General features: G+C 43.6%; 1 protein-coding gene across 1 annotated transcript in view; it reads right to left on the bottom strand.

Annotated features, from left to right (window-relative positions):
* The window catches only part of CDK15 (cyclin dependent kinase 15), a 196,450-nt gene that overhangs the window by 80,254 nt on the left and 88,344 nt on the right, over positions 1–27,852 (bottom strand). The window contains exons 9-11 of the mRNA XM_030209325.1: positions 24,308–24,428; positions 13,904–13,997; positions 6,368–6,431 (exon numbers count right to left, since the gene is read on the bottom strand). Coding sequence (XP_030065185.1) covers positions 6,368–6,431; positions 13,904–13,997; positions 24,308–24,428 — 279 coding nt within the window. The remainder of the gene's footprint in view (positions 1–6,367; positions 6,432–13,903; positions 13,998–24,307; positions 24,429–27,852) is intronic.

The raw sequence follows: 27,852 nt of genomic DNA on the forward strand, positions 1-27,852 counted from the left end.
CTCACCAATGATCTGTACAGATGCATTAACACCTCCTTTCTTGTGCTGGTTATGCCTCTCTATATACAGCCCAACATCCTTCTGGCTTTGGCCACCATCTTGTCACATTGTTTTGCCACCTTGAGATCCTCAGACGCTATCACCCCCACGCCTGATCTATGCACATCAACCTATCATCTACAGTTTCCTTGAATTTCTGCACCCAGAATGCATCACTCTGCATTTCTTCACATTAAAGCTTAACTGTCAAACATTAGTTCGTGCTTCTCAATTTTGTAGATCACTTCTTATGTTGTCTGCTCACTCTGAGATATCCACTCTCTGTTGCAAATCTTTTTGTCTTAATTTTTCTAAGTTCCCTAAGATTCCTAACCACAGAAACAAATTAAAATTGATGTCATGTTATTAACGATATCAAGAGAAAACTAATAATTTATGATATTAAAAATCACCCATGCCTTACCCTCTCTCCTTTATCAAAATCTAGAGTGCTTTAATATATGGTTTATCATACTTTTTTTAATGTTTTATATGTTAGATTATTTATTGTTTTATATTATGTGTAAACCGCCTAGTATGTTGATATAAATAAAACACAAAATGCCGCTGCCCGCCTTGTATGCAGTGCTCCTTGCTTTGAGAAGGCTTCCCCTCTCTTGTTAAAACTTCACTGGCTTCCCATAAACACCAGGATCATCTTTAAAATATGTGTGACTGTTTACCAAATCATATAAAGTTTATCACCCTCCTACATGCAGCAACTAATTGATTTACCTTCATGTAATACAGTGAAAACATCTAGAGAATACCTCATGCTCCATTATCCAAACTGCAAAGTTCTTTCTTACAAATCAATCCATGTTGCAGGCTTCACATATTAGAGTACCAAACTTTGGAATTCTCTACCCAAGCAATTTATCTGAGATTCTGTAAATGACAAAATGCTTTTCTATTAAGTACATATCTTATCAAAAGACAATAAACTAATGTTGCCCTCTCTCTTATATGTTTCAACATAACCAATACTCTAGCCTAGCTTCATGACAAACCTACAATTATTCCTAATATGTTAAAATGCTATAATTATCTGACTGTGTTATATTTTTTATGTTTTCTCTTGAATGTAAGCCACATTGAACCTGAGCTTGTGTGGGATAATGGAATACAAATGTCATAATAATAATAATAAGAAGAAAAATAAAGTTGAGTTGACATGGGCCACTTTGATTAATATGTCTCATCTAATGTTCTGTAGGATAGTAGCCCCTTTTAATAAGTGAATGGAGTGTGACTGGAGCACTTTCAGCAATCACAAGGGTTCTGTCAGAATGTGAAAATAAGGCCTGAGGAGGGAGGGACAGAATCAGTCAAAGGAGGGGCATTTTAGGGGGCAAGAGAGCAGCACCCACTATTCTGAGGATGCTACAGAGTGCTTGCTGTTCTTTCCACTACTTTTCCCAGATACATCCTCCTCTCCTTTCTCCTAGATTGTGGGAATTAGGCACTGACTGCATCTGTACTGGGCTGTGACACAGTCTCAGGGTTTTAATATTTCACTTTCATATTGCAGTTCGAGAATGCTCCTACTGTGAAGCAGAAAGCTGAAGTGCAGAAGCAAACTACGATAGAACAGGTCTGGTCTCAAACAAATCCCAGGAGAGAAGTCTGCATTTCAAAGTGTAGCTTCAAGCTCACCTTCATCCAGAGAACAGTCAAAGGCTGTTTGAGGTTTTAGGATGGACTGTAGATTTCTTAACCATTCTGAATGAAAACACTTTAAAATTCTCTTTAAGCTATTTAGTCCTCTGGCAATGGAGACACTTACTTCCTGAACTAAGGGACATAATCAGACTCAGTGACCTGCTTTTAAGATTAGGGCTAGGATGGTCCCATGACAGACTTGGAGGTGGGGGGAGAATGATCCAGAGCTGCCAAGTTACTCATTCCAGGAGGAAGACCTTTTGGCCAGTGCTGGATTTCTGCCAACCTCATCCTGGTGCATTATGGGACCTGCAGCACTGGTTTCAATGGATAGAATCATGGACTACAAATATTACACTGCTTTGGGATGTAAGTTTAAAACCAGGACCTGCCAAAAAGTCTCCCTCCTGGAATGGGTAACTTGGCAGCTCTGAATGATCATTCAATTTGTCAGCATCACAGCTTATTGCTGCATTGACTCTAGGTGTAAGCAGTCTGCTACCTGTGCAGCCAATCCCACAATGTGTTGGGGCTGAGAGTGATCCCAGGGTTGGGTACACACATTATGGTTTTCATTCAGCATGGTTAAAGCAGTCAGGGGAGGCTCCTGCCTACTTTAAATTGCATTCAACAGGCCATCCCTGGAAATTCAGCACAGCTCCGCTGTATATCCTCTCTGACTGCCATGGCATTGTGCCAGGGCAGTCCATGGACAGAGTCAAGGAGGAGCTGACAGTTATGAGGACAATGGTTGTAATCAGTGCCAGGGCCCATATAGCTAACCAGGCAGATAGGACCACAGAAAAGGCAGCCCTGTCTTCACTTGCTTAGCTATGCGGGCACTGGCAAATATCAGTCAGCACCCACATAACTTCCCAAAGCTAGTATATTTCAGTTAATAAATTAAAAATAAAATGCTTTTTTCTACATTTGTTGTCTGGGCATTTTATTTTTCCATCACGTTGGTTCCAGTTTTTCTTTTCTGCTTTCCAGTCTGTCCTCTAATTCTCCTTCAAGTGGCTGCTATCCATTTGTCTCTTCTCCTCTCTCCTGTCTTATTCCATTCCCTTATTATACCTGCTTCATTTTTATCTCTTTCCTCTCTTATCTTCTTTTCTGCCTCTCTTTCACTGCCACTCAAATTTTACCCTCACTCTTTTTTTTTACTTGTCAACTACCTATCATATTTCTATCTCCTTCTCTCACCACTAGCTTTCCCATTTCCTTTCTCACTCCTTCCCCAGCCTTCCATTCCCTTTCATCTTTAATCTACTCCCCATTACAATATTTCTACCCCCTGTAATCCCCCCTGGCCTTTCCCACATGCTTCCACTATTCCTAGCATCTTCCTCCCTCTACTCTTTTAGCTCAGCAACTGCTCCCTCTTTCTCCCCTCCCCACCCTTGTAGCCTGATCCCTCCATGTCCTTTCCACTCCACCCCCAGAATCTTCCTGTCCCTTTTCTCTTCCCTCCTGACCCCCTTTCCCCGTGATCCAACATTTCTCCCCACCCTCCCATTATCCAGCATCTCTCCCTCAATCCATTCTGACCCTGAATCCAACATTTCCCTCTTTTTCCCCTCCCCCTCCTGTGAATCTCTCCATCTCTCTCCATCCCCTTGTTCATCTCTCCCTCCCTCTCTTTCACCCCATGTCCATTACCCCTCTCTCTCTCTCTCGCTCTCTCTCTCTTCCTTCCTCCCTTTCTTCCATTATCCACCATCTCTCTCCCCGTCTTCCTTGCAGCCTGAGTCCAACATCTCTCTCTCTCTCCCTACCCCATGTAACATCTCTCCCTCTGTTTTCTTCACTACCATGTCCAACATTTCTCCCTCTCTTGCCTCTCCACCTCTCCAAGGAGCATCTCTTCTTCCCTCCCACCTCCTCCTCCCCTGCCATGTCCAACATTTCTCCCTCTCTTGCTCCTCTCTCCCTGTGCAGCATCTCTTCCTCCCTCCTACCTAACTCTCCATGTCCAATAATTCTCCCTTTCTCTTCTCTTCCTTCCTCCCATTGTCCAGCCTTTCCCTAGCAGATTCCCTGTCTCGATCTTCCCACCACCACCCCTCTTGTCTACCTTAACAAGCTTCTCTCTTCAAAGGGTCACTGGCAGCAGCAGCAGCAATTCCTACATGCTGCCTGTGGCTGACCCGAAAACCTTTTCTCTGCCACATCCCGTCCCCCTCTGATGCAACTTCCTATTTCTGCCTGGGTGGAATACAGCAGAAGGGAGGTTTTTGGATCAGCTGCAGGCAGCATGTAGAAACTGCTGATGGTGACTCTTTGAAGAGAGAAGCTTATTAAGGGAGGAAGATGCAGGAACTTGGGTACCCAGCGTGCTTCCCTCATGCAACTTAGAATGGGATTTTAGAAAGGATATACAAATTGGAACTGGGAAGTTCAAGTGGGACATCTTATGTTCTGCTAGTATTTTAGAAGAGGATTTGCCAACTTAGAGACTGTTCTAAAACACAATGAGAAATGGACATCTATTTGCCAGTTCCATGCAGTGGGAACATCCAATTTATAACCATAAATGTCTAAAATATCAGTGGGGTCAGTATAGCAACATAAACATTTGCATTCTGAAGTACAAGCACATATTTATGTGGCAGAACATAACTGTTTATGCCAGCCATTTTAGAAACATACGCATTTATTTTTTTGGAAAGCTGTCAGAGTCCAATATCAATTGCCAGTTTTGCATTTAGGGGGCATATAAACTACTGTGTGATTAAGGGGATGACCTCCCCTAATCCCTCCAGTGGGGCACTGCTTAATACCATCACTTTTCTGAAACCTAGACATCCTATTTTGACATATTTATGAATTCCCCATCTTGAAATAGGGAATACATGTTTATTTTTTTAGAACCACCCTAAACCTGCCCAAAAGATATCCAGACTATGCCCTCTGCCATATGCAAATTCTTCAGTTTTAGAAAAAGCAGGTTTTAGACAATTAGGCAATATAAACATCTAAATACCAGTTTAAGCATATCTAACTTGTGAATAGTGCTTCTAAAATAAGCAGCTTAATAAATATCATGCATGAATAGTGCATTTGACATGGTAAACCATAATATATTAATAAGATTACTAGATAAGTTCAGGATTGGTGGAAACATACTTAACTGGATCAAGGGCTTCCTAACCACAAGAACATATCAAGTAAAATCAAATTCAAACATATCATCACCGTGGAAAGCAGACTGTGGAGTACCGCAAGGATCGCCGCTATCACCGATCCTATTCAACTTAATGATGACCCCCACTTGCCAAGTCCTTGTCCAACCATAGCCTTAACCCTTTCTTATATGCAGACGATGTCACAATATACATTCCTTACAAAACCAAACTGACAGAAATCACCAACGAAATCAAACTCGGCCTGAACAACTTGGATTCATGGGCAAATGCATTTCAACTAAAACTCAATAAAGAAAAAACTCATTGTCTCATCCTCTCATCCCAACACAGCGCGGACATCCCCACAAGTATCAGCACCCCAGATCACACCCTTCCTATCTCAGACAGCTTGAAAATCCTCAGCATTATAATGGACCGTAACTTAACACTAGAGAGCCAAGTGGCATCCACAACAAAGAAAATGTTCTACTCAATGTGGAAACTCAAACATGTGAAGCAATTCTTCCCGAGGGAAACATATTGCAAACTGATACAATCAATGGTACTAAGCCACTTAGATTACTGCAATGGAATTTATGCGGGATGTAAAGAACAAACCTTAAAGAAACTTCAGACCGCTCAAAACACGGCAGCTAGGCTTATATTTGGTAAAACGCGATTTGAAAGCGCAAAACCCCTCCGCGAAAAACTACACTGGCTCCCAATCAAAGAACGCAGCACCTTCAAAATCTGCACCCTGGTTCACAAAATCATCTACGGAGAAGCCCCGAATTACATGACAGACTTGATTGACTTACCAATTAGAAATACATCCGAATCAACACGATCTTATCTAAATCTGCACTACCCAAGCTGCAAAGGAATTAAATACAAAACAGCTTACGCATCTAGTTTTTCCTACATAAGCACACAACTGTGGAACGCATTACCAAAAGCCTTGAAAACGACGTACGACCACCTAAACTTCCAGAAATCACTAAAAACCAACCTGTTTAAAAAGCCTTACCCTACCGATCCAACTTAAATGCCTAATCTCTGCAACACAACCAAACTAAAGCACGTAATGGACATAACACAACTCTTCCATTCTCCGATTCCCTAATGTGGCTGTGCCACATGAACTTGATCTTACCACAACATCACCCTGTATTTGTTCACACCGGAGCCTGCAAAGGCCTCTCCGGTACTATGTAAGCCACATTGAGCCTACAAATAGGTCGGAAAATGTGGGATACAAATGTATCAAATGAAATAAAATAATAAATAAAACTGCTTCAATTTTAGTTTTTACTGGGCTAAACACAATATAATTTGTGGACAATGAGTTCAGACTAAGCAGGTTTTATATTATTTAACGCTTCTTGTTTTGATATTAGATTGTTTACAAGGTATTGCTCTTTTCCATATTTCTTTGCATTAACAGTCTGTCATTCTACATTACACTCAAATTTTTGGTGTATGCCACCTTGAAGATTTTAGTGAACAGGTGAATAGTAAATGTGTAAATGAATAAATACCTGGTTTATAGTTCGGCAGCTCTGAGACCCCGGGCCAAGTATCCTCAGTTGGAATCCCCAAGACCTGCAAAAATCCAGGAGAGAGAAACAAGAGAGAGGCCTGAAACAGCAGACTAGAAACAAATTCAGAGAGATTGAAGAGCTGTAACATCATCATAGGACCTTCTACAGTATACCAGTGTTCCATCTGCCGGCTTCCTGTGCTTTTAAGCGGAGAACCTGCTGATCCCGCCAGGGAACCATCCCAGAGTGGTTGGTGGAGAAGGTAGGCTGCTGTTGATATTGGCCTGTGCTGTATGTTTTTGCCAGTGGCATAGCTATAGGGGCCAAGGAGGCCTGGGCCCCCTCAAATTTCCTTTGGGCCCCTGGTTTTGCTGGCAGGAGTCCCCAACCCCAGCCAGCTGAAGACTTGTCCAGCGCCAGTCTCCAGCACCACCGCGTTGCCTGCCCTGCTTTTTCTTCCCCCTCACGTCCTGCACGCTCCTTTTAGTGAAATTGAGAGTTTCACTAAAAGGAGCAAACAGGACGTGAGGGGGAAGAGAGAGCAGGGCAGGCAAGGCGGCGGCGCTGGAGACCGGCGCTGGAGACCGGCATCAACTAGGAGGGGTTGGGGACCCCCACTAGCCAAGGTATTTGCTGCAGCAGTGGATGGGGAGGGAGCGGAAGGGCGGTAGGGGGCGGTGGGACAGCAGGGCAAAATTCCCCCCCCCCCCCACCTCAGGGGCACGGATATCGGAGGACAAGGGGGCCTGGAACTCGGACGGCACTGGGGCCATCGGACTGGAGTGGGGAGGGAGGGGGTCCTGAGATGAGAGGGGGGTTGAGGGGGGAAGAGGAGGAGGGGGCCCTGGAACCTTGCTAGCGCCCGTTTCCTTTCTGCTGGAAGCGGGCCTCTTTTACTAGTAAATAATATATTCCACCTAATAAATTCAAAATAAAACACTTTTTTTCTACCTTTGTTGTCATAAGTACATAAGTAATGCCACACTGGGAAAAGACCAAGGGTCCATCGAGCCCAGCATCCTGTCCACGACAGCGGCCAATCCAGGCTAAGGGCACCTGGCAAACTTCCCAAACGTACAAACATTCTATACAATGTTATTCCTGGAATTGTGGATTTTTCCCAAGTCCCTTTAGTAGTGGTTTATGGATTTGTCCTTTAGGAAACCGTCTAACCCCTTTTTAAACTCTGCCAAGCTAACCGCCTTCACCACATTCTCCGGCAACGAATTCCAGAGTTTAATTATGCGTTGGGTGAAGAACAATTTTTCTCCGATTTGTTTTAAATTTACTACACTGTAGTTTCATCGCATGCCCCCTAGTCCTAGTATTTCTGGAAAGTGTGAACAGATGCTTCACATCCACCTGTTCCACTCCACTCATTATTTTATATACCTATATCATGTCTCCCCTCAGCCGTCTCTTCTCCAAGCTGAAAAGCCCTAGCCTCCTTAGTCTTTCTTCATAGGGAAGTTGTCCCATCCCCGCTATCATTTTAGTCGCCCTTCGCTGCACCTTTTCCAATTCTACTATATCTTTCTTGAGATGCGGCGACCAAAATTGAATACAATACTCAAGGTGCAGTCGCACCATGGAGCGATACAACGGCATTATAACATCCTCACACCTGTTTTCCATACATTTCCTAATAATACCCAACATTCTATTCGCTTTCCTAGCCGCAACAGCACACTGAGTAAAGGTTTCAGTGTATTATCGACGACGACATCCAGATCCCTTTCTTGGTCCGTAACTCCTAACGTGGAACCTTGCATGACGTAGCTATAATTCGGGTTCTTTTTTCCCCACATGCATCACCTTGCACTTGCTCACATTAAACGTCATCTGCCATTTAGCCGCCCAGTCTCCCAGTCTCATAAGGTCCTTCTGTAATTTTTCACAATCCTGACGCAAGTTAACGACTTTGAATAGCTTTGTGTCATCAGCAAATTTAATTACCTCGCTAGTTACTCCCATCTCTAAATCATTTATAAATATATTAAAAAGCAGCGGTCCTAGCACAGACCCCTGAGGAACCCCCTTAACTACCCTTCTCCATTGTGAATACTGCCCATTTAATCCCACTCTCTGTTTCCTATCCTTCAACCAGTTTTAATCCGCAATAGGACATTTCCTCCTATCCCATGACCCTCCAATTTCCTCTTTAGCCTTTCATGAGGTACCTTGTCAAACGCCTTTTGAAAATCCAGATACACAATATCAACCGGCTCCCCTTTGTCCACATGTTTGTTTACTCCTTCAAAGAATTGAAGTAAATTGGTCAGGCAAAATTTCCCCACACAAAAGTTGTGCTGACTTGGTCTCAGTAATCCATGTCCTTGGATGTGCTCTGTAATTTTGTTTTTAATAATAGCCTCTACCATTTTCCCCAGCACCGACGTCAGACTCACCGGTCTATAATTTCCCAGATCTCCCCTGGAACCTTTTTAAAAAAATCGGCATTACATTGGCCACCCTCCAATCTTCCGGTACCACGCTCGATTTTAAGGATAAATTGCATATCACTAGCAGTAGCTCCGCAAGCTCATTTTTCAGTTCTATCAGTACTCTAGGATGAACACCGTCCGGTCCAGGAGATATGCTACTCTTCAGTTTGCTGAACTGCCTCATTATGTCCTACAGGTTTACCGTGAAGTCAGTAAGTTTCTCCGGCTTGTCCACTTGAAATACCATTTCCGACACTGGTATCCCACCCAAATCTTCCTCAGTGAAGACCGAAGCAAAGAATTCAATCAATTTCTCCGCTAAGTCTTTGTCTTCCTTGATCACCCCTTTTACCCCTCGGTCATCCAGCAGCCCAACTGATTCTTTTGCTGGTTTCCTGCTTTTAATATACCGAAAAAAGTTTTTTTACCTTTGTTGTCATACATACATAAGTACATAAGTAATGACTGTCTGGGCATTTTAATTTTTCTGAGCATGTTGGTCCCAGTGTCTCTTTTCTGCTTTCTTGTCTGTCTTCTGCTCTTTTTCCAGTGGGTGCTGTCCATTTCTCCTGTCTTCTTTCATTCCCTCAATACATATGTCTAATATATTTCCTCTCTCTCTCTCTCTCTCTTTTCTGTTTATCCACTCATATTTCACCCTCTTACTCTTCAGTCTTCCCTTCCTGTTATAAAAGTTTATGCTTCAAGTATAAAACCCAAATCTGCAGTAGATGTTCAGTTAGTGCAAAAAGTGGTGTTTAGTCTGTAAACCATATAATTCTGTTCTCAGTCATAGCAGTATAGTAAATTCAAATAAAGAAAACAATAAAATAATAAAATATTTCAGTTAATTTGCAACTGTTACAGTGAATATATTAAGGAATGGAGTTCTGCAACTTGGTGGATTCAGAAAAGGGGAAAGAGAAGTTGCCCAAGGTTATCTTCTGTGCCTGTGATGTATGTTTCACAAAGACGATGGGAGAAACTGCTTACTAATGGAGTTGCAAAGATATGGACTATAATGGGTCAGCAGTCAGAATAATCATTAACAGCCAGCATCAACTACAAAAGTTTGGAGAACATCCGATGCACACTGCGCTGATGTTGCCTGTGTGAAAGCCGCCATGAAACAAGCTGCAGCAAACAGTAATGACAAGCCTTCCCAAATCATTCAATCCACACTTGTAATGATGGACCTTGCTATACGACCATACTTGCCAAATACAGCATCTTTGAAGCAAACTGTCAAACAAGTCTGAAAAGATGATCATCCAGAACCATCAACTTTGAATAATTTGGTTATTCTTCCAGAATTTACAAAGACTCTCAGCGAGGAGACTTTCCTTGTTAAGAACGCATACATTACGTCAGAGAAAGTCCTGCTGTTCACAACGATCACCAATGTTCACAAGCTCAGCGAGAGCCAGTACTGGATCATGGATGATGGGACAGTCAAAATCATTCCCACTATATTCACTGAACTGTATTCGATACATGCTCCTGTTGTCCCTGATGACAAAAGTCAAATCCTGCTACTGGCTTATGGCCTCGAGTCATGTAAGTCTCTCAAATGCCACAAAACATTATTTCAGGACTTTGTGGACTTTTCAGCTGACAACAATATCTCCCTGAAACCTCCCATTGTTATTTCTGACTTCAAACAGGCAAGCTATACGAGCTTCTGCTGAAGAATATCCTCACTCCATTCATAATGCTTGCTTTTTCCATTTTGGGAAAAGTATATATAAGAAGATACAGGATCTAGGACTAAAATCAATACACAACAAATGAGGACTTCAGTATAAAGGCTCACCAAATCACAGCAATAGCATTTCTTCCTCCTAATGAAATTCAACTGGCATGGCTTGAATTGATGGGAGCCCTTCCTGACGAAGCAGCCAACCTCATGCAGTGGTTTGATGAAAATTATATTCATGGACAGGTTGGCAGAACTCTTTGTGATTAGCAAATCAGATCACCTCCATTGTTTTCATCATCTCTGTGGTTGATCAATACCGTGTTTCCCCGAAAATAGGACATCCCCTGAAAATAAGACCTAGTAGAGGTCTTGCTGCAATTGTAAAATATAAGGCCTCCCCCAAAAGTAAGACCTAGCAAAGTTTTTTTTCTTTTAAAGCAGGGCCGCCGAGAGCCGTACAAGGTCGCCCCCCCACACCTGAGGTCGCCCCCCCCACCCAAGGTCACTGGGCCCCCCCCTCCACCCGCCCTCCGTCGCTCCCGGAAGTTGGAACTAACCTTAAACGCCTTCTTTCACCAAGTTCACACTCGCAGCAAGCAGCAGCAGGGCAGGCCACTCCTTCCTTCCATGTCCCGCCCTCGCCTGACGTAACGTAACGTCTGCGAGGGCGGGGCACGGAAGGAAGGAGTGGCCTGCCCTGCTGCTGCTTGCTGCGATTGCGAACTTGGTGAAAGGAGGCGTTTAAGGTTAGTTCCAACTTCTGGGAGCGACAGAGGGCGGGTGGAGGTGGAGGGGGGGGCCGGCGACCTCGGGTGGGGGTGACCTCGGGTGGGGGGGGGACTCCGATGTTTCCACGAAAAATAAGACATCCCCTGAAAATAAGACCTAGCGTGTCTTGGGGAGCAAAAATTAATATAAGACAGTGTCTTATTTTCGGGGAAACACGGTACTCGCGTTGACCTGGGCATACCAAGAACGCAGAACATAGTGGAATCATGGCACAAAAGACTAGAAGCGTTGGTTGGAAGACCACATGTTGGAGTTTATAATTGATCACCGAATTGCAGAAAGATGTTGAAGGTCAGATGGAATGCATAAATACAGGGTGAGCAATGAAAGAAACAGAAAAATGATGAAAGAAGCCATGAAAATCATATTATATCTGTTTTTGCACAGTCAGCCTTCTATATTATTCTGGATTTTCTATGTGGCATTACCCACATTTTCTCATATTAACTTTCTTCACTCATATGTATAAGTTTATAAAATTAACTTATTTCATAAAGTTTGTGTGCTAATTTTTAATTTCTGTATATTGCAATAGTTTTTTTTCTTGCATAATTACATTGATTTTTGCATCAGTATCCTGTCTCCTCTTTTGTTTAGACCAACTGGCCCATTAGCTGTTGTGTATTTTAGACCAACTGTCATTAGACAACTGTCAAGGACCCATTCCAGGCATCTATCACCTTCTCCATAAAAAAGTATTTCTTGATGTTACTCCTAAGCCTACTATCCTGCAATCTCAATTCATGTGCTCTAGTTGGTGAGAAAGAAAAAGAATTTATACATATTGACCACCATAATTATGGAACAAGATATAAGAAATATAAAAGAAATAAATCAAATTATCAATCAGAGTAGAGAGCGTTATTCGCCCACTAGAAGGTACAAACAGTATCCTATCCTATGTGTTCATTCAGGCTTGAACATTTCCCTCTTCCTTGGCATTTATAAATTCAACCAATTTCCTTGGATCCAAGAACACATAGCTAACATTATTAATTGTTATTAGACATCTACAGGAATATTTCAAGATGTACATTCCACCCAGGGTGAGAGTCCTTGGTTTTAAAGCCAAGAACTCTCGCCTTCTTTTCTGGGTGTCCCTGTTTAAATCTGGGTAAATTTGTATTTTCTCACCAAAGAATTTGGCTTGCATATTTTTAAAGTACAATCGAAAAACATTATTCCTATCAACTTCAAAAGCAAAGGAAACTAACAAAGTCAATCTTTGTGTTACTATCTCCAAAGAATTCTCCAAAAAAGCCGTTACATTTAAGTCAGGTAATGGTTCTGGTAAAGCTGATTTTGCTCCAAAAATATATTGTGCCTTGACAACTGGTGGAAAGGTTTCTTTAGGCATATTCAAGACCTCTCCCAGATATCTCTTAAACATGTCTACCGGAGGTATTAAAGAAACTTTAGGAAAATTGAGAAGTCTTAAATTGTTCCTTCTAGCCTGGTTGTCGAGGTATTCAACTTTTTTTTAACCAGAATTTCTTTATCTTTCATCATTAGAGTTGTTACCTTATGTAAGGCTTTAACTTCCTCGTCCAAAGTCTCTATTTTCTCTTCATTTTTTTGAGCTTGAGAAGTGACAAGAGTTTGTGATGTTTTAAGAGAACACAAATCTTCTTTTAATATATCCGTTACCTGGACTAGGTTCCTGTTGGCGTCCCATAGGCTCTCGAGAGTAATTGCTGTTGGTTTTACTGCTCCACGTATATCCACGGAAGCCAGCCCCGATCCTCTGGCAGAGGTAGGGTTTTCCACCCCATCTTTCCAGGTAGCAATCGTAACTGGGGTCGCCACTGTTGCGGGTCCTCCTGTGACTGCTTGCTGGCTTGACTCACCGGTCAGCTCAGCAAGCTGTAATCCCGCTACAGGTATTGTGTTTCCGGGTCGTGGAGGCACAGCAACTGAAGGCGGGCTTAACGAAGCCCCTTCGATACTGCAGTCCGGCATACCACCGTCGGAACTGACCTTCGTAGGCGTCTGCGGTTCAAGTCGCTGTACTCCAAAACTCTCAAGCGTCGGCTGACAGGGAGTGGAGCATACGGGAGCAGAGGAGGCTTGCGACCCCGTTTTCCCCTTCCTTTTCCCCATGATGTCGTCGGGTAAGGCTAAATTCCACCGAAAGCTTAGCAAGCGTCAGGAGCTCAGCGACTAACATCCTCCCTGGACGCCATCTTGTTCCTTTCAAAAAGAGCTTTTATAAAATTACCCCAGACTAACATGCATAAAAGTACACACAGTGAAGTCACATACTGTTACACAGGGCACATATGGGCGTGTACTGGGGTGCCATTTGGGTAGAGTGTAGACAGATTTGCAAGTTGTTTTTTGTGTTTTCACATAAGGAAACTAAATTCTTATTGTCATTTTTGGGTGCCATTTTCAGCTGCCCATATGTATTTTATTTGCCAATTTAAAAGTTTTCTTTCCTAATTTTGTTTCTCATGGATTGTTTAGAATTACACATATCATTATAATGATAGATAGATAGATAGATAGATAGATAGATAGATAGATAGATAGATAGATAGATAGATAGATAGATAGATAGATAGATAGATAGATAGATAGATAGATAGATTTCTCTCTTACCGCCCAGATTTTCTGTAACTGTTCAACAATATCAGAAACTCCAGCGAATGCTGGTCGTCCTTGCAGCATTTCAATGAATATGCAGCCTGCTCCCCTAAGAGGGAAAAGAACAAAACTCCCAGTCACTGCAAAGAAATTAGCAACCATTTGATCAGGCTTACTAGGATTTTTCACACAGACCAAAACACCTTTTTGAGGCAGATATGAAGAACTCTCAATCCACAGGGAATCTAACAGATAGGTTGGAACCATCATTGAACATCACACGTAATCAAAATTTAATAATGGAACCTCAAGCAAATTCTCTAGTCAAAAGTTGTTTTTGGATTTTACGAAATTTAAGAATAATTTGGAAATATTTACACCAGGAAAAGTTCAGATTGGTTGTACAGGCCTTGTTGCTATCCAAATTAAACTACTGTAATGTGGTTTATTTGGGCTGCTCAAAGTACTTACTACACAGACTACAAATTCTACAAAATACCTCTATTAGTTTGATCTGTTCCCTGAACAAATTTGATAGAGTGATACCATGGTATATTCAACTGCAATGGTTACCTATAGAAGCCAGAATTTATTATAAACTGTACCAATTAATATTTAAAATTGTTCAGAAAATTGTACCACCTTATATGTATAGATTAATCAATTTCTCAAATTCAACCAAAAGGTACAAGACACGTGGAGGGGCATAATCGAACGCGAACGCCTATCTCCATGGGCGTCTATGTCCGAAAACGGATACGTGAAGAGGCGGGACAGACCGTATTTTCAAAAAAATGGATGTTTTTCAGCTGGGCATTTGTTTTTTTAGCGATAATGGAAACTAAAAACGCCCAGCTCAAAAATGTCCTAATCCGAGCCATTTGGTCATGGGAGGGGCCAGGATTCGTAGTACACTGGCCCCCTTGATATGCCAGGACACCAACTGGGCACCCTAGAGGTCAGTGCGGTGGACTTCAGAAATAGCTCCCACATGCATAGCTCCCTTACCACGGGTGCTGAGCACCCAACCCCCCTCCCCCAAAACCCACTACCCACAAATGTACAACACTACCATAGCTCTTAGGGGTGAAGGGGGCACCTACATGTGGGTACAGTGAGTTTTGGAGACCTCCCATTTACCAGCACAAGTGTTACAGGTAGGGGGGATGGGCCTGGGTCCACCTGGCTGAAGTGCACTGCGGTACACACTAAAAATGCTCCAGGGACCTGCATACACGCAGGCCTCTAGGACTTGTTGCTGCTATATAACATTGGCATACCAGTTGACACCTGAAGACTAATCTCTCCGAAAACGTCCTTTATTGGAATAAGCACGCTTACTCACAGTTAACTGCAGAACAGAGGTTGTGTCCCACTGGCAACAAGTCTCCCTGGTACTGAGATGAGCAGTAGGTCAGAGCTGGCAGAATGCTGTACAATGCTCACTTTCAGCCATATTCAAGGAAAGAACTAAGTTCTGTAACGTGGCTAACACGTGAAAGGGATCTAAAACTGGCTTACAAAAATGGCCACTACCTCATGGACTACCGGAAACAAAACAGGGCACACTCTGACCCAGTAAGCAGGGGGAAAAGCACCATGGGAGTAGAGCCTACCAACTACCAACATCGTGAGCATTTGCCACAAGCTACTGGAATCACGGAGCCCAATACCCTACACCCACCATAATGCATTGCTGATGTGACTCTGCAGTGCGCATAACAGAAAAGGTGTCACACTCACCCGAGAGCCACATCAGAACCAGGGAAAGGCTGTCACAGGATAGAACACATTCTGCTGTCATAGAGGTGGATACGGCAATTTGAGGCTGGCATAGAGGCTGAAAAAAAATTTTTTTAAGTGGGTTTTTTTTGGTGGGAGGGGTTAGTGACCACTGGGGGAGTCCGTGGAGGTCATCCCTGATTCCCTCCAGTGGTCATCTGGGCAGTTGAGGCACTTTTTTGGGACTTTTTTGCATGAAAAAAAGGGTCCAAAAAAAGTGACCCAAAATCGCGGTAAAAACGCCTCTTTTTTCCGATTATCAGCTAAAGACGCCCATCTCTCCTCGGCCGATAACCACGCCCCAGTTCCGCCTTCACCACACCTCCGACATGCCCCGTCAACTTTACCCGTTTCCGCGATGGATTGCAGTTGGAAACGCCCAAAATCGTCTTTCGATTATACCGATTTGGGCGCCCATGGGAGAAAGACGCCCATCTCCCGATTTGGCGTTTTTCTCTTTCGATTATAAGCAGGATTATCTATCAAAATTAGTATTTACAATACGTAAGGGTATGAAATATAAGAGAATTTTCTCTTTGTTATTTTCTTATCAGGCAACAAAAATGTGGAATATTAGACAATTAGCAAATTATGATGTTGTTAGGAAATCTGTCAAAATAATGCTATCTAGGAAGTACGTAATTTCTTCTTAGTAGAATCAAAGGTTACATTTTGTTTACCCAGGATCATTTTAGCATTGTTTAAATCTTAAGTTTGATGTGTTTTTTTGTATGACCCCAGAATTGTGTCTCTGGCTTCTTTATATGGAATCTGCCTTGAACTTAATGGTATAGGCGGAATATAAGAAATGGAAAATGTAATGTAATGTAAACTATGAGACAGATACTCATCTGAACATCAAGGGGGTAATTCTCTACACGTCACCAAAAGGTAGATGTGGGATGCTGTGCACTAAGTGTGAATTCTATATCAGCAATTATGCACATACCTCTGCACAAAAGCATGGAATAAACTACCAAATACTATAAAAATAACACGTGACTTGACAGACTTCAGGAAATTATTGAAAATGCACTTGTTTGAAGAAACTTACAATAAGAATCCTCCTTAACGACTTGATTATTCTATATCTAAACCAACCACTTACTGATCCCTCTGAATTGATTATATTAGTCATATTATCATTATTGGTCATTATATTTTACTGCTTTTTATTATGTGTTATTTAAATCATTCTACAGACATATCTTCCTTATTTCTTACATAGTAATATGTTAATTTAGAACAAACCTCTTACTCTGTTCATAATTATACCTTTTGCAATATAATGTAAGCCACATTGAGCCTGCAAATAGGTGGGAAAATGTGGGGTTCAAATGCAGCAAATAAATAAATAATTGTCGTTACATAATATTAAGGTAAGTCCGCACTTATGTGCCAACATTTAAGCGCGGCCACTTACACCATGTCAATGGTTGGTGTAAATGTCTGTGGCTATATGTTACGTGCATAACTGCAGGTGTTCTACAACCTGTGCAAGCAACTTTGCAGTTAATCGTAAAATTGGGTGCATGAGATTATAGAATGAGAGAGCAAGCAGGGGCGGCCCGACCATTAGGCCACCTGAGCCGGGGCCCTCGGGTGGCACTCTTCAGGGAGCAGCATCCCCTCCTTCCTTCCTCTACCCCGTTGATGGCATTTACTTGTTTTGCCATGTTCCAAACCTGGCAGCAGCAGCGATTTCCACACAACGCCCTGCCGCCAGCACCTGCCTCTTCCCTTTACTGCAGCCACCTCTCTGATGTAACTTCCTGTTTCATCAAAGGCTCAGGCAGCTGCAGTAAAGGGAAGAGACAGGTGCCGGCGGCAGGGCAGCGTATGGGAATCACTGCCGCTGTCGGGTTTGGAATGTGACGAAACAGTTAAACGTCACAAACGGGCTGGAAGTAGGAAGGGGATAGCATCTCAGCATGGGGTGGGGAGCAGCATCTCGGCCTGCGGGGGGAGCATCTTAGCTCCGCCTCAAGCAGAATCTTGCCTTGGGCCAGCACTGGGGGCAAGGAGGCAGTTCTATCACTGGATGCTAAAGTCAGGGGTCTGGATGCAGCACACTGAGCGTGAATTCTACAACAGCATCTGAGCGCCCAGATTCTGTTACAGAATACTAGCATAAATAAGCATCTACATTTAGATGCACCTACTCGTGCTGTGTCAATTGCAGGCCTAAATGTGTAACTTACAGTATTCTGTAAGTTAAACACATAAGTGGGAGCCCCCATGTATGCTCTGCCCTTGTGTATGACCTTTGCATTTACGCCCTAACATCCAGATTCTATATATGGCACTTTGAGTTGCGCGGGTAAATTTGGGTGCTTGCCCAATTTGTACACGCAACTTAATTGAATAATGAGCCAATCAGTCTCAATAACTGGGAGATAACAAGCAAATTATTGGCACTAATTGGCAATCATTTATATGTGCCTCTTTTTTGGCGTATTCTATAAAGAGGTGTGAATAAATTCTAGTGTGTGGACCTGAAAAGGGGAAATTGCCATGGAAGGAGCATGGGTAGGTTGAAATTTATGCGCATTGTTATAGAATTAGGGGATCTGTGCTACTCTATAAACTGTACCTAACTTTAAGCACGGTTTATAGAATAGCGCTAAGCACCATTTTTTTCCGCATCAAATTTTTAGGCGCCATTTATAGAATCTAATCCTAAGTGAGTTGCGAGGATCAGTTATAGAATAGTGCAACAAGTGTTTGCACATGTAAGTCTTCAATTCACACTTATAAGTACTAGTATTTTATAATCTTAGGGAGTCAATATTTAAACAATTTGACCAGTCAAAAGCAGCTCCTGGCCAGTTAAATCACCTGTTTGGGGCTAGCTGCTAATTTTCAGTGGCACTTAACTAGTTAGTGCCATTAAAAATAACTGGATAGCGCAGACTAAAACCGGCTATTTTGGGGGTGTTCCAGGGGGTTGGGGGTGGAGTTGGCATTTGGCCAGTTCAGTGGCGTAGCTACAGGTGGGCTGGGGCCCATCCACTTAGAGCTCAGGCCCACCCAACAGTAGCACACGTTTAGCAGTAGTTGGTGGGGATTCCAAGCTCCACCAGCTGAAGACTTCCCCCTGATGGTAACAAAAGTGCTACTCTCCATGATACCAGCACCTGTGCATGCTCAGTTTTCAGCGCATGCCAGCTGCAGACTGCCAAGGTGGAAAGAAGCATTTTACTGCCAGCTGAGATATAATTTTGGTGGTGGTGGTGGTGGGGGGGGGGGGGGGGGATAGAACACTTGGTGCCCACTCACTTCTTGCCTAGGCCCACCCAAAATCTGTTTTCTGGCTACGCCCCTGGGCCAGTTAAGTGCTGATATTCAGTACTTAACCAGCCAGATTAACCGCATAAATAGGACCAATAAAAGTCAGTCCTATCTTTACGCAGTGTCCCCCAGCTTGTTACATGCTAGATATCACACTTAACCAGCTATAAGTTAGCTGGCTTCTCAAACCAGGAAATTCAATGCCCTTGCCCAGACATGGCCTAGCATTGAATTTCTGGGTTTAATGACAGCAGTGGTCAGCAAAATACTGATCGCTGCCAGCTGAATATTGAGCCCTTAGACTAGAAATGGTGCTTACATTTAGGAGCTAAAGTTAAGAATAAGGGGCAACTAATTATGATTTTTGTGGATAACTGTACATCCCTCAGATGTTGATGCTTTCCTGGCTGTAATCCACTACGATGAATCCTGTTTGGAATATAGATGGAATACAAAACATGTATAGAATAGAATGGACTGTGTGGGAAAAGGTTGCTAACAGAAGGAGACATGATCTGAGAAAGAGAAGAAGAGCGGGCACAGGGGACACAAGCTGCAGACAGAAGAGGAGCTGAAAGAGATGGAGAGTAGCTGTGTGGGACTGAGAAAAGAAAGATGAGGGAAAGGGAGGACATGGTGAGGAGAACAGACATGAAGGTGAGAAAAGGTTGAGAAGTGGAGGAGGGAGTAAGACTAGAACAAAGTGAGATGAGAGAAGCTGTAGAGAGAAACCATGAAGAGACAAATATACATGGATGAAAGAGAAATGATGATGACATGGGAAGAAGATTGGAAGAGAATCCTTAAAAGAAGCAACTTGAGGTCAGAGAGAAAACCAAGATCAAATAGAGACAGAGGACTGAAGTTAAACCACTGACACAAAGGTTGGAAAATTGTTTAAGTTTTTAGTAAAGATTTCTGTAAGCAGCTGGGCTGGATCAAGGCAATAGTTATATTTTGCCCTTCTCCTCCAGCCCTGTAGTCACCAGAATTAATACGCTATTTTACTGGAAGAACATAGAACAGCAGGAGGGGATTGTACCAGTATTTGATGACATAGTTTGAAAACATATCTTTAAAATTGCTTCTCTTTGCCAGCTCTGTAGTGCAGAGACCTATGACTGAGTCTCAGATTGAAAGGGGACTAGAACATAATTCCATCTCCATTTTTTTCACAAAAATAAAAGTAATTCCTTTGTTACATCTTATGGGAGACAGTAGACTAAGTGGGCTCATTATGCTGTATTCTGCCAAAGAAATAGCATGGCAGCAGCAGGAAGAAGTTACAGGAGAGATGGGTGGAGTTTGGAAGGGGGTAAAGGATTCACTGCCCTCTAACTATATGTGCTTTTTGGTTTGGTTTCCCTTGTGGTTCAGCTACTAAACCTTGGCTTTCCATTCTCACTCCCAGCACAACTCTGCTACAGGCTATGTTTTGCAGTGTGACATGTGTGGCTTTGCAGAGCACCATGAATGAAGGGGTACTTTCTGAATGTGGAACTACTATTATATTTCAGTCAATGAATTCTAGATATGAATGGTGTCTGAGGTTCTGGGAAGGGGGAGTAGGAATATGATCCTTGCCAGGAAAGGTGGGGATAAAACATTTGAAATTTGCAATGAACCTACTTTGGAGGTTTGAGGGATGGGTGAGCCTAGCCTGCAGGGAAGGGGCACTGACAAAGTGGGGGAGGAATTAGTAGGGGCCAAGGCAGGTCAGATCAGAAGTAGAGAACAGAGAAGTATAGAATGGGGGAGTGGTGTAGGTATGGGTGGTAAGGGGTATTAAGCATCCTACCTCAAAACAAAAGTCAAATTGCATTGGGAGAAAGAAGTGAGGGAAAAACAGAAGAAGAAGATGAAAGGAAGAAGAAGACATTAAGGCAGGGAGGGACTGAGAAAGAAGTGGGTATGTCTGAGAGAAAAGAAAGTGTATGGTGTGTAGGGACTATTGAGGACTGGCTGGGAGGGGGACAATATGAGTTGTATAGGTGGGCCAGGGTGGACTGGAAGGCATAGCGTGAGTGTGGTGTAGATGGGCTGGGAGTAGGATGGTAAACTGTGGCAATGACTTGGATTTGGGGTTGGGGAGGAAGAGAGGCTGGTGAGACTCAGATCTGTCTTTCCAAAACCAAATATCTCATCTGTTAAATTAGGCTTTTTAACTCTTCATAAACTTTGAACATTTTGTAACTTACTGTCTGCATCAGCACTCCGTACTCTTGTATTGGCCCTCCTTATTTCAAGATTAGACTACTGTAATCCTGTATATGCTGGTATCACTAAAGCGCAATTATGTCTCTAAACCCTTCAAAATACTGCAGCTTGTCTACTTTGCTGAGCAGGGAGGTCTGATCATATCACACCTCTGTTGTGTACCCTACACTTATTATCAGTTCACTTTTGTGTAGAATTTAAGATTATCTTACATTCAAGACATATCATTTGGGTACCCCTGCGTATTCAGCGAATTTGATTATTCCGTATTCTTCAAATCGTACACTACGATCTTTTCACCCTCACCATTTGGTTTTGCCAAAACCTAGAAGGGCCAAACACGAATCTACAAGAAGTCCTGGGTTCTTTTTAGCCTAAAAGCTATGGAATGCCCCAAGGAGGTTTGATAACAGGAGGCAGCATAATGTCACAAGGCTAAAGCCAGTTTCTACCCACTCCATTCAAAGCGGTTTTAATTCTTCCCAATTCAGCAGCTGCCATCTTGAAACACCCAAAACAATGAAATTGATAGGGTGACGAGCTCCACTTACTGGCTTCATCCCACATAATGGGCCAGATAGGCTCACGAACTCTTTTTGGAATGCCCTCCTGGCCTGTATTTGGTCGGAGGGGATCATTCCCCAAATTGACTTGCATTGAAAATTATGTATTTTTTTGAATTGGCTTATGGCATTACTCCCACCCAATCAGCTAAGGATGCTCTCAACCGTCTGTTTGACAGAGCAGTCTCCTTCTCTTCTTCCCTCTCTATTATCCTGTCTGACTAAATCTCTGGATTTTTTATCTCTACTATTTGGTATGAATATATGCTGTCTAACTTTTAAATGGAGTTCTTTTCTGATATTTTCTGAAATTTAGTATGTAAACCACTTTGACCAGCTTGTCAGAAACTGTGGTATAGCAAGACTGTGTAATAAACAATAAAGTTGCATTTCTTTTTACCCACAAGTCCTCACTGTAGGTGCCCCACCTGCTGTGATCTTCATTTAAAGACAGCCTGACCAGTTGTGTTCACAACCCACCATGCTTTAATTTCCTTTACATGGACTTGACAATTTGTGCTGAGTTGAGCTCCCCCAATCGTTTTGAAAAGTTGACTCCTATGTCTAGCATGGCCCAAGGAAAAAATTGTTTCAAATGTAGGTTAATAAGAGGGATACAATTAAGAACAGAAACTTTATCTAATTAGGTAAAGTGCAAGAAATCAGGCTATTGTCCCAATAAACAGTCTATAGATGAATAGCAGGAAATGGGAGAAAGCAGGGAGATGGCAAGACCTCCAGATAGTACCTATGTTTCACCTATCCTTCCAAGCCAGTTTTTCTGTGCTATACTAAAATTCAGTAGGAATTCTCATCTATCAGTCTAACAGTGAGTGCTCTAGTTTTTCAACTCTAAAAATGTAAAAAAAAAAAAAAAAAACTTCAAGCAAAGAAGAAAACATAGCATTTTCAGAAAGTAGCATGCAAAAAATAAAAGAAAATGATTTTTTTTCTATAATAAATTAAATTAATTCCTTGACAATATGGGGTCCTTTTACTAAGGTGCGCCGAAAAGTGGCCTGTGCTTGTGTAGACGTGTGTATTGGATGCATGCAGGTCTATTTTTCAGCGCACCTGCAAAAAAGGCCTTTTCTTTTTTGGCTGAAAATGGATGTACGGCAAAATTTAAATTGGCGCACATCCATTTTGGGTCTGGGACCTTACCGCCACTCATTGACTTAGTGGTGTGGAGGGGCATAATCGAACGTCTCCAGCGAAATAGATCGCCGGCAATCTATTTTGGCAGCGGCGCAACAGCTGGCCGGAACCGTATTATCGAAAAAAATAGCTGGCCATCTTTTTTTCGATAATACGGGTTAGCCCAGCCAAATGCCAGAGTTCGCCGGGTTTGAGATCGCCGGTTTTGTTTTTCAGCGATAATGGAAAAAAATGCCGGCCATCTCAAACCCGGCGAAATCCAAGGTATTTGGTCGTGGGAGGAGCCAGCATTTTTAGTGCACTGGTCCCCCTCACATGCCAGGGCACCCTAGGGGGCACTTCTAAAAATGTTTAAAAAATACAAAAAAAGCTCCCAGGTGCATAGCTGCCTTACCTTGGGTGCTGAGCCCCCCAAATCCTCCCCAAACCCACTCCCCACACATCTACTCCATTACCATAGCCCTTATGGGTGAAGGGGGGCACTTACATGTGGGTACAGTGGGTTTTGAGGGGGTTTGGAGGGCTCAACACTTAGCACCACAAGTGTACCAGGTGGGGGGGGGGGGGGTATGGACCTGGGTCTGCCTGCCTGAAGTGCACTGCACCCATTAAAAACTCCTCCAGGGACTTGCATATTGCTGTCAAGGACCTGGGTATGACATTTGAGGCTGGCATAGAGGCTGGCAAAAAAGTGCTTTATTTTTATTTTTTTCGTGTGGGAGGGGGTTGGTGACCACTGGGGGAGTACGGGGAGGTCATCCCCCATTCCCTCCAGTGGTCATCTGGTGAGTTGGGGCACCTTTTTGAGGCTTGGTCGTGAAAATAAAAGTGCCAAGAAAACCTGGCGAAATACTGCTTAACACCACTTTTTTTTTTCATTATCCGCGAAAGCCAGCCATCTGGTAGCCACGCCCATGACCCTCCTTCGCTTCGCCAGTGACACGCCCTTTGAACTTTCGCCGGCGAGGCGACAGGAAAGCGGCAATGCTGTCAAAAAAGCAGCTTTCGATTATATCGATTTCGCCGCTTTTCTGAGATCTCCGGCCATCTCCCAATTTATGTCGGAAGATGGCCGGCGATCACATTCGAAAATGAGCTGGTTAATCTCACGCGTCAACCAGGTGGTAATCGTCAGTGTGCATACACTGCCAACTACTGCCCAGTTAGCGCCACGCGGTAGAAAATAAAAAAATATTTTCTGTCACGCATATAGGACACATGTAAAACATGGAATTACCGCCCAGGGCTCATGGTAGCCGGGCAGTAGTTCCAAATTGACACACATTGGACGCGCGTAGGCACCTACACGCCTTAGTAAAAGGGCTCCTATATGAGGTAAATCTACAAATACCCGTTCTGTCAATTCCTAAGCACTTGGCGTGCAATGATCAATAATGCTCTGTCTCACCAAATATCCAGGTCACAGGAGTAGTCGGTGGCTCCTAACAACACATCAGGAGGCCGGTACCAAAGTGTCACTACTTCTGCTGAGTATGTCTGGCTGGGGATGGACTTGGCACGAGCAAGACCTGCCAATACAGTAAAATTATACATTGTTACTTCTAGATCACTTCTATCAACTCCCAGCAGCTAAAATGTATGACCAGTTTTGTTAGTTGCAGACCTACAGTGCACAGGCTCACTTCCAAGCTCATCCTGTCTACTTCTCCCTTTGACTGAGGGGCCCTTTTACTAAGCCACATGGAGGGGCATAATCGAAAGGGGCGCCCATCTTTAAGGGCGCCCATCTCTAAGGACGTCCCGGTGAAGGGGCGGGGCATCCCGTATTATCGATATAAGATGGGCGTCCATCTTTCGTTTCGATAATACGGTCGGGGACACCCAAATCTCAACATTTAGGTCGACCTTAGAGATGGGCGACCTGGTTTTCGCCGATAATGGAAACCGAGGACGCCCATCTCAAAAACGACCAAATCCAAGCCATTTAGTCATGGGAGGAGCCAGCATTCGTAGTGCACTGGTCCCCTCTCACATGCCAGGACACCAACCAGGCTCCCTAGAAGGCACTGCAGTGGACTTCACAAATTGCTCCCAGGTACATAACTCCCTTACCTTGGGTGCTGAGCCCCCCCAACCCTCCCCCCCCAAGACCCACTACCCACAACTGTACAACACTACCATAGCCCTTAAAGGGTAATGGAGGGCACCTAGATGTGGGTACAGTGGGTTTTGGGTGGGTTTTGGAGGGCTCCCATTTACCATCACACGTGTAGCAGGTAGGGGGGGAGATGGGCCTGGGTCCACCTGCCTGAAGTGCACTGCAGTACCCACTAAGAACTGATCCAGGGACCTGCATACTGCTGCAATGGAGCTGGGTATGACATTTGAGGCTGGCATAGAGGCTGGAAAAAATGTTTTTTAATTTGTTTTTTTGGGGTGGGAGGGGGTTGGTGACCACTGGCGGAGTAAGGGGAGGTGACCCCCAATTCCCTCCGGTGGTCATCTGGTCAGTTCCGGCACCTTTTCGAGGCTTGGTCATGAACAAAAAGGGACCAAGTAAAGTCGGCCAAATGCTCATCAGGGATGCCCTTCTTTTTTCCATTATCAGCCGAGGGCGCCCATCTCTTAACCACGCCCCGCCCTCGGTACATTGCCGACACACCCCCTTGAACTTTTGTTGTCCCTGCGATGGAAAGCAGTTGAGGACAGCCAAAATCGGCTTCCGATTATGCCGATTTGGGCACCCTTAGGAGAAGGATCCTCATCTCTCGATTTGTGTCGGAAGATGGGTGCCCTTCTCCTTCGAAAATATAGCAGGATAAGCGCCTTTGCGTGCCCAATGAGTGCCAATTTGGAACTACCACCTGGCTACCGCGTGGCACAGGTGGTAATTTCATTTTTTTACGCACATCCAGTAGGTGTGCTGGAAATTTTCCAGCACGCAATGCTAACTGGGGGGGGGGGGGGTAATCGGCATTTTACACGTGCTGACGATTACCACCTGGTTAACGCGTGAGACCTTACTGCTAAGTCAATGGGTGGCGGTAAGATCTCAGGCCCAAAATGGACGTGCGCCAATTTTCATTTCGCTGCACGTCCATTTTCGGCCAACAAAAAGGCGTTTTTTGCAGGTGCGCTGAAAAATGAACCTGCACATATCCAATATGCGTGTCTACACCAGCGCAGGCCACTTTTTGGCGCACCTTAGTGAAAGGACTCCTGAGTTCAGATCAGGGTTAGGTAACCTCCAGTCCCTATAGACACTGATCTACTAGGATTTTCAGGAAATCCCTAAAGAATATAAATGAGGTTGATCTGTAGACAGCTGAAGCAGTGTGCATGAAAATTAATGCTTTTTTCTGTGTGTATAATGCATACACACATGTTTAAATTTTGGCCTCTATTTTAGATAAGTGGTAGAGATGAAATTTGAGACATCCTTGTTGGGCTTTGCTCAATTTTAGCGATATTTTATAAAAAGGCTCTGTCAAACATAGAGCCTTTTGTAAATATACATATAATGACGTGCAGAAGTGCACATTTATTTGCCGGCATGTAGAGCAGGAGCAGACATTTTTTACATTTACTTGTGCACAAAAACAGCAGCATCAACTTGCCATTTTCCACATTTAAGTGCTGGCTCTTACATGTGAAAGCGGCAATTTAGCAACTTGTACATGTAGCTAGTTGCATTTTACAAACCTGTAAGTCTGTCAATTAAGTAGTGAGGCTGCAATTTTTTATTTTTTTTGGAGGCAGAAATAAACAGTGGGGATTAAGGAGAATTAGAAACCGGAACAAAATGATCTATGTATGTTTTTAAGATGGTGGAAACTGATGGGGGACATGTTTTAAATATAGACATGTATTCCCTATGTAAGGTAGGGAATACATGTGTAGCTTTTTGGCCTGACCACACCATGTCTAAGGAAATCCAGAAGAGGAAAACAAAAGTTCTGCAGAAAGGGCAGTACAGTCCACAAAAGAGAAGTACAATCTTCTAATAGCTATACTATTGAGTAGGGTTACCATATTTGCTCCCCCCAAAAGGAGGACACGTGCCCTGCCCCTGCCACACCCTTGCCCCACCACACACCACCCTGCCCTCTATCACATACCACCCCGCCCCTTTCACACCCCGCCCTGCCCCCTCATACACCCCTAAGGGTGTCCTACCCTCCCCTTACCTTCTTGTACTGCCCTGGTGGTCTAGTGACCTCTTCGGGGCAGGAAAGAGCCCCCTCTTTCCTGCCCAGAGCGGCTGCAGACTTTGTTGCCTCCCGTACAGGCGTCGATTCAAAATGGCTGCCAACAGTGACCTTGCAAAACTTCTGCAGAAGTCTCACAAGGCTTTCGGTTGAACTCTCGGTGGCCATTTTGAATCAGTGCTGGGACTGGAGGCAGCAAAAGACAGCCTGCAGGCTGCTCTGGGCAGGAAAGAGAGGGATATTTCCTGCCCAAAAGAGGTCACTAGACCACCAGGGCAGTACAAGAAGGTAAGGGGAGGATAGGACACCCCTAGGTCCGCCCACCCGCCAATCTGTCCGCAAATCAGGACAAACGGGCAGGATGGCAAAACCTGCCTGGCCATGTCCTCAAAAAGAGGATATGTCCAGGTAAAACCGGACGTATGGTAACCCTGCTATTGAGAAAGGAGAAGACACTCTTTTTACCCTGCTGCTAGCTGCTGAGCTGTTTTCATTGCTACATCTACTAACTATTAGGTGTTTGTGCTCTTTGGGACCCTAATAGTTATTAATCCCTGACACAGCTTCTAGAGAGGCGAACGTGGCCACGTTGGGTTGAGTTTTAAAGTGGCAAGAATAAAAACCTTTTTAACTATTAGAAGACATGTGTTCTAGTTTTGTGGACTGCACACCATACCTAAGCCACACCCCCTTGAAATCTCTACTCTTGGTGATCTGTGTGTAAATGAGGCTGTCTGAAATGCTGGTATTTACACGTGGCAATGATTTTAAAAAAAGAAGCCAA

The sequence above is a fragment of the Microcaecilia unicolor genome, chromosome 7 (assembly GCF_901765095.1).
Source record: "Microcaecilia unicolor chromosome 7, aMicUni1.1, whole genome shotgun sequence".
Taxonomy (NCBI): domain Eukaryota; kingdom Metazoa; phylum Chordata; class Amphibia; order Gymnophiona; family Siphonopidae; genus Microcaecilia; species Microcaecilia unicolor.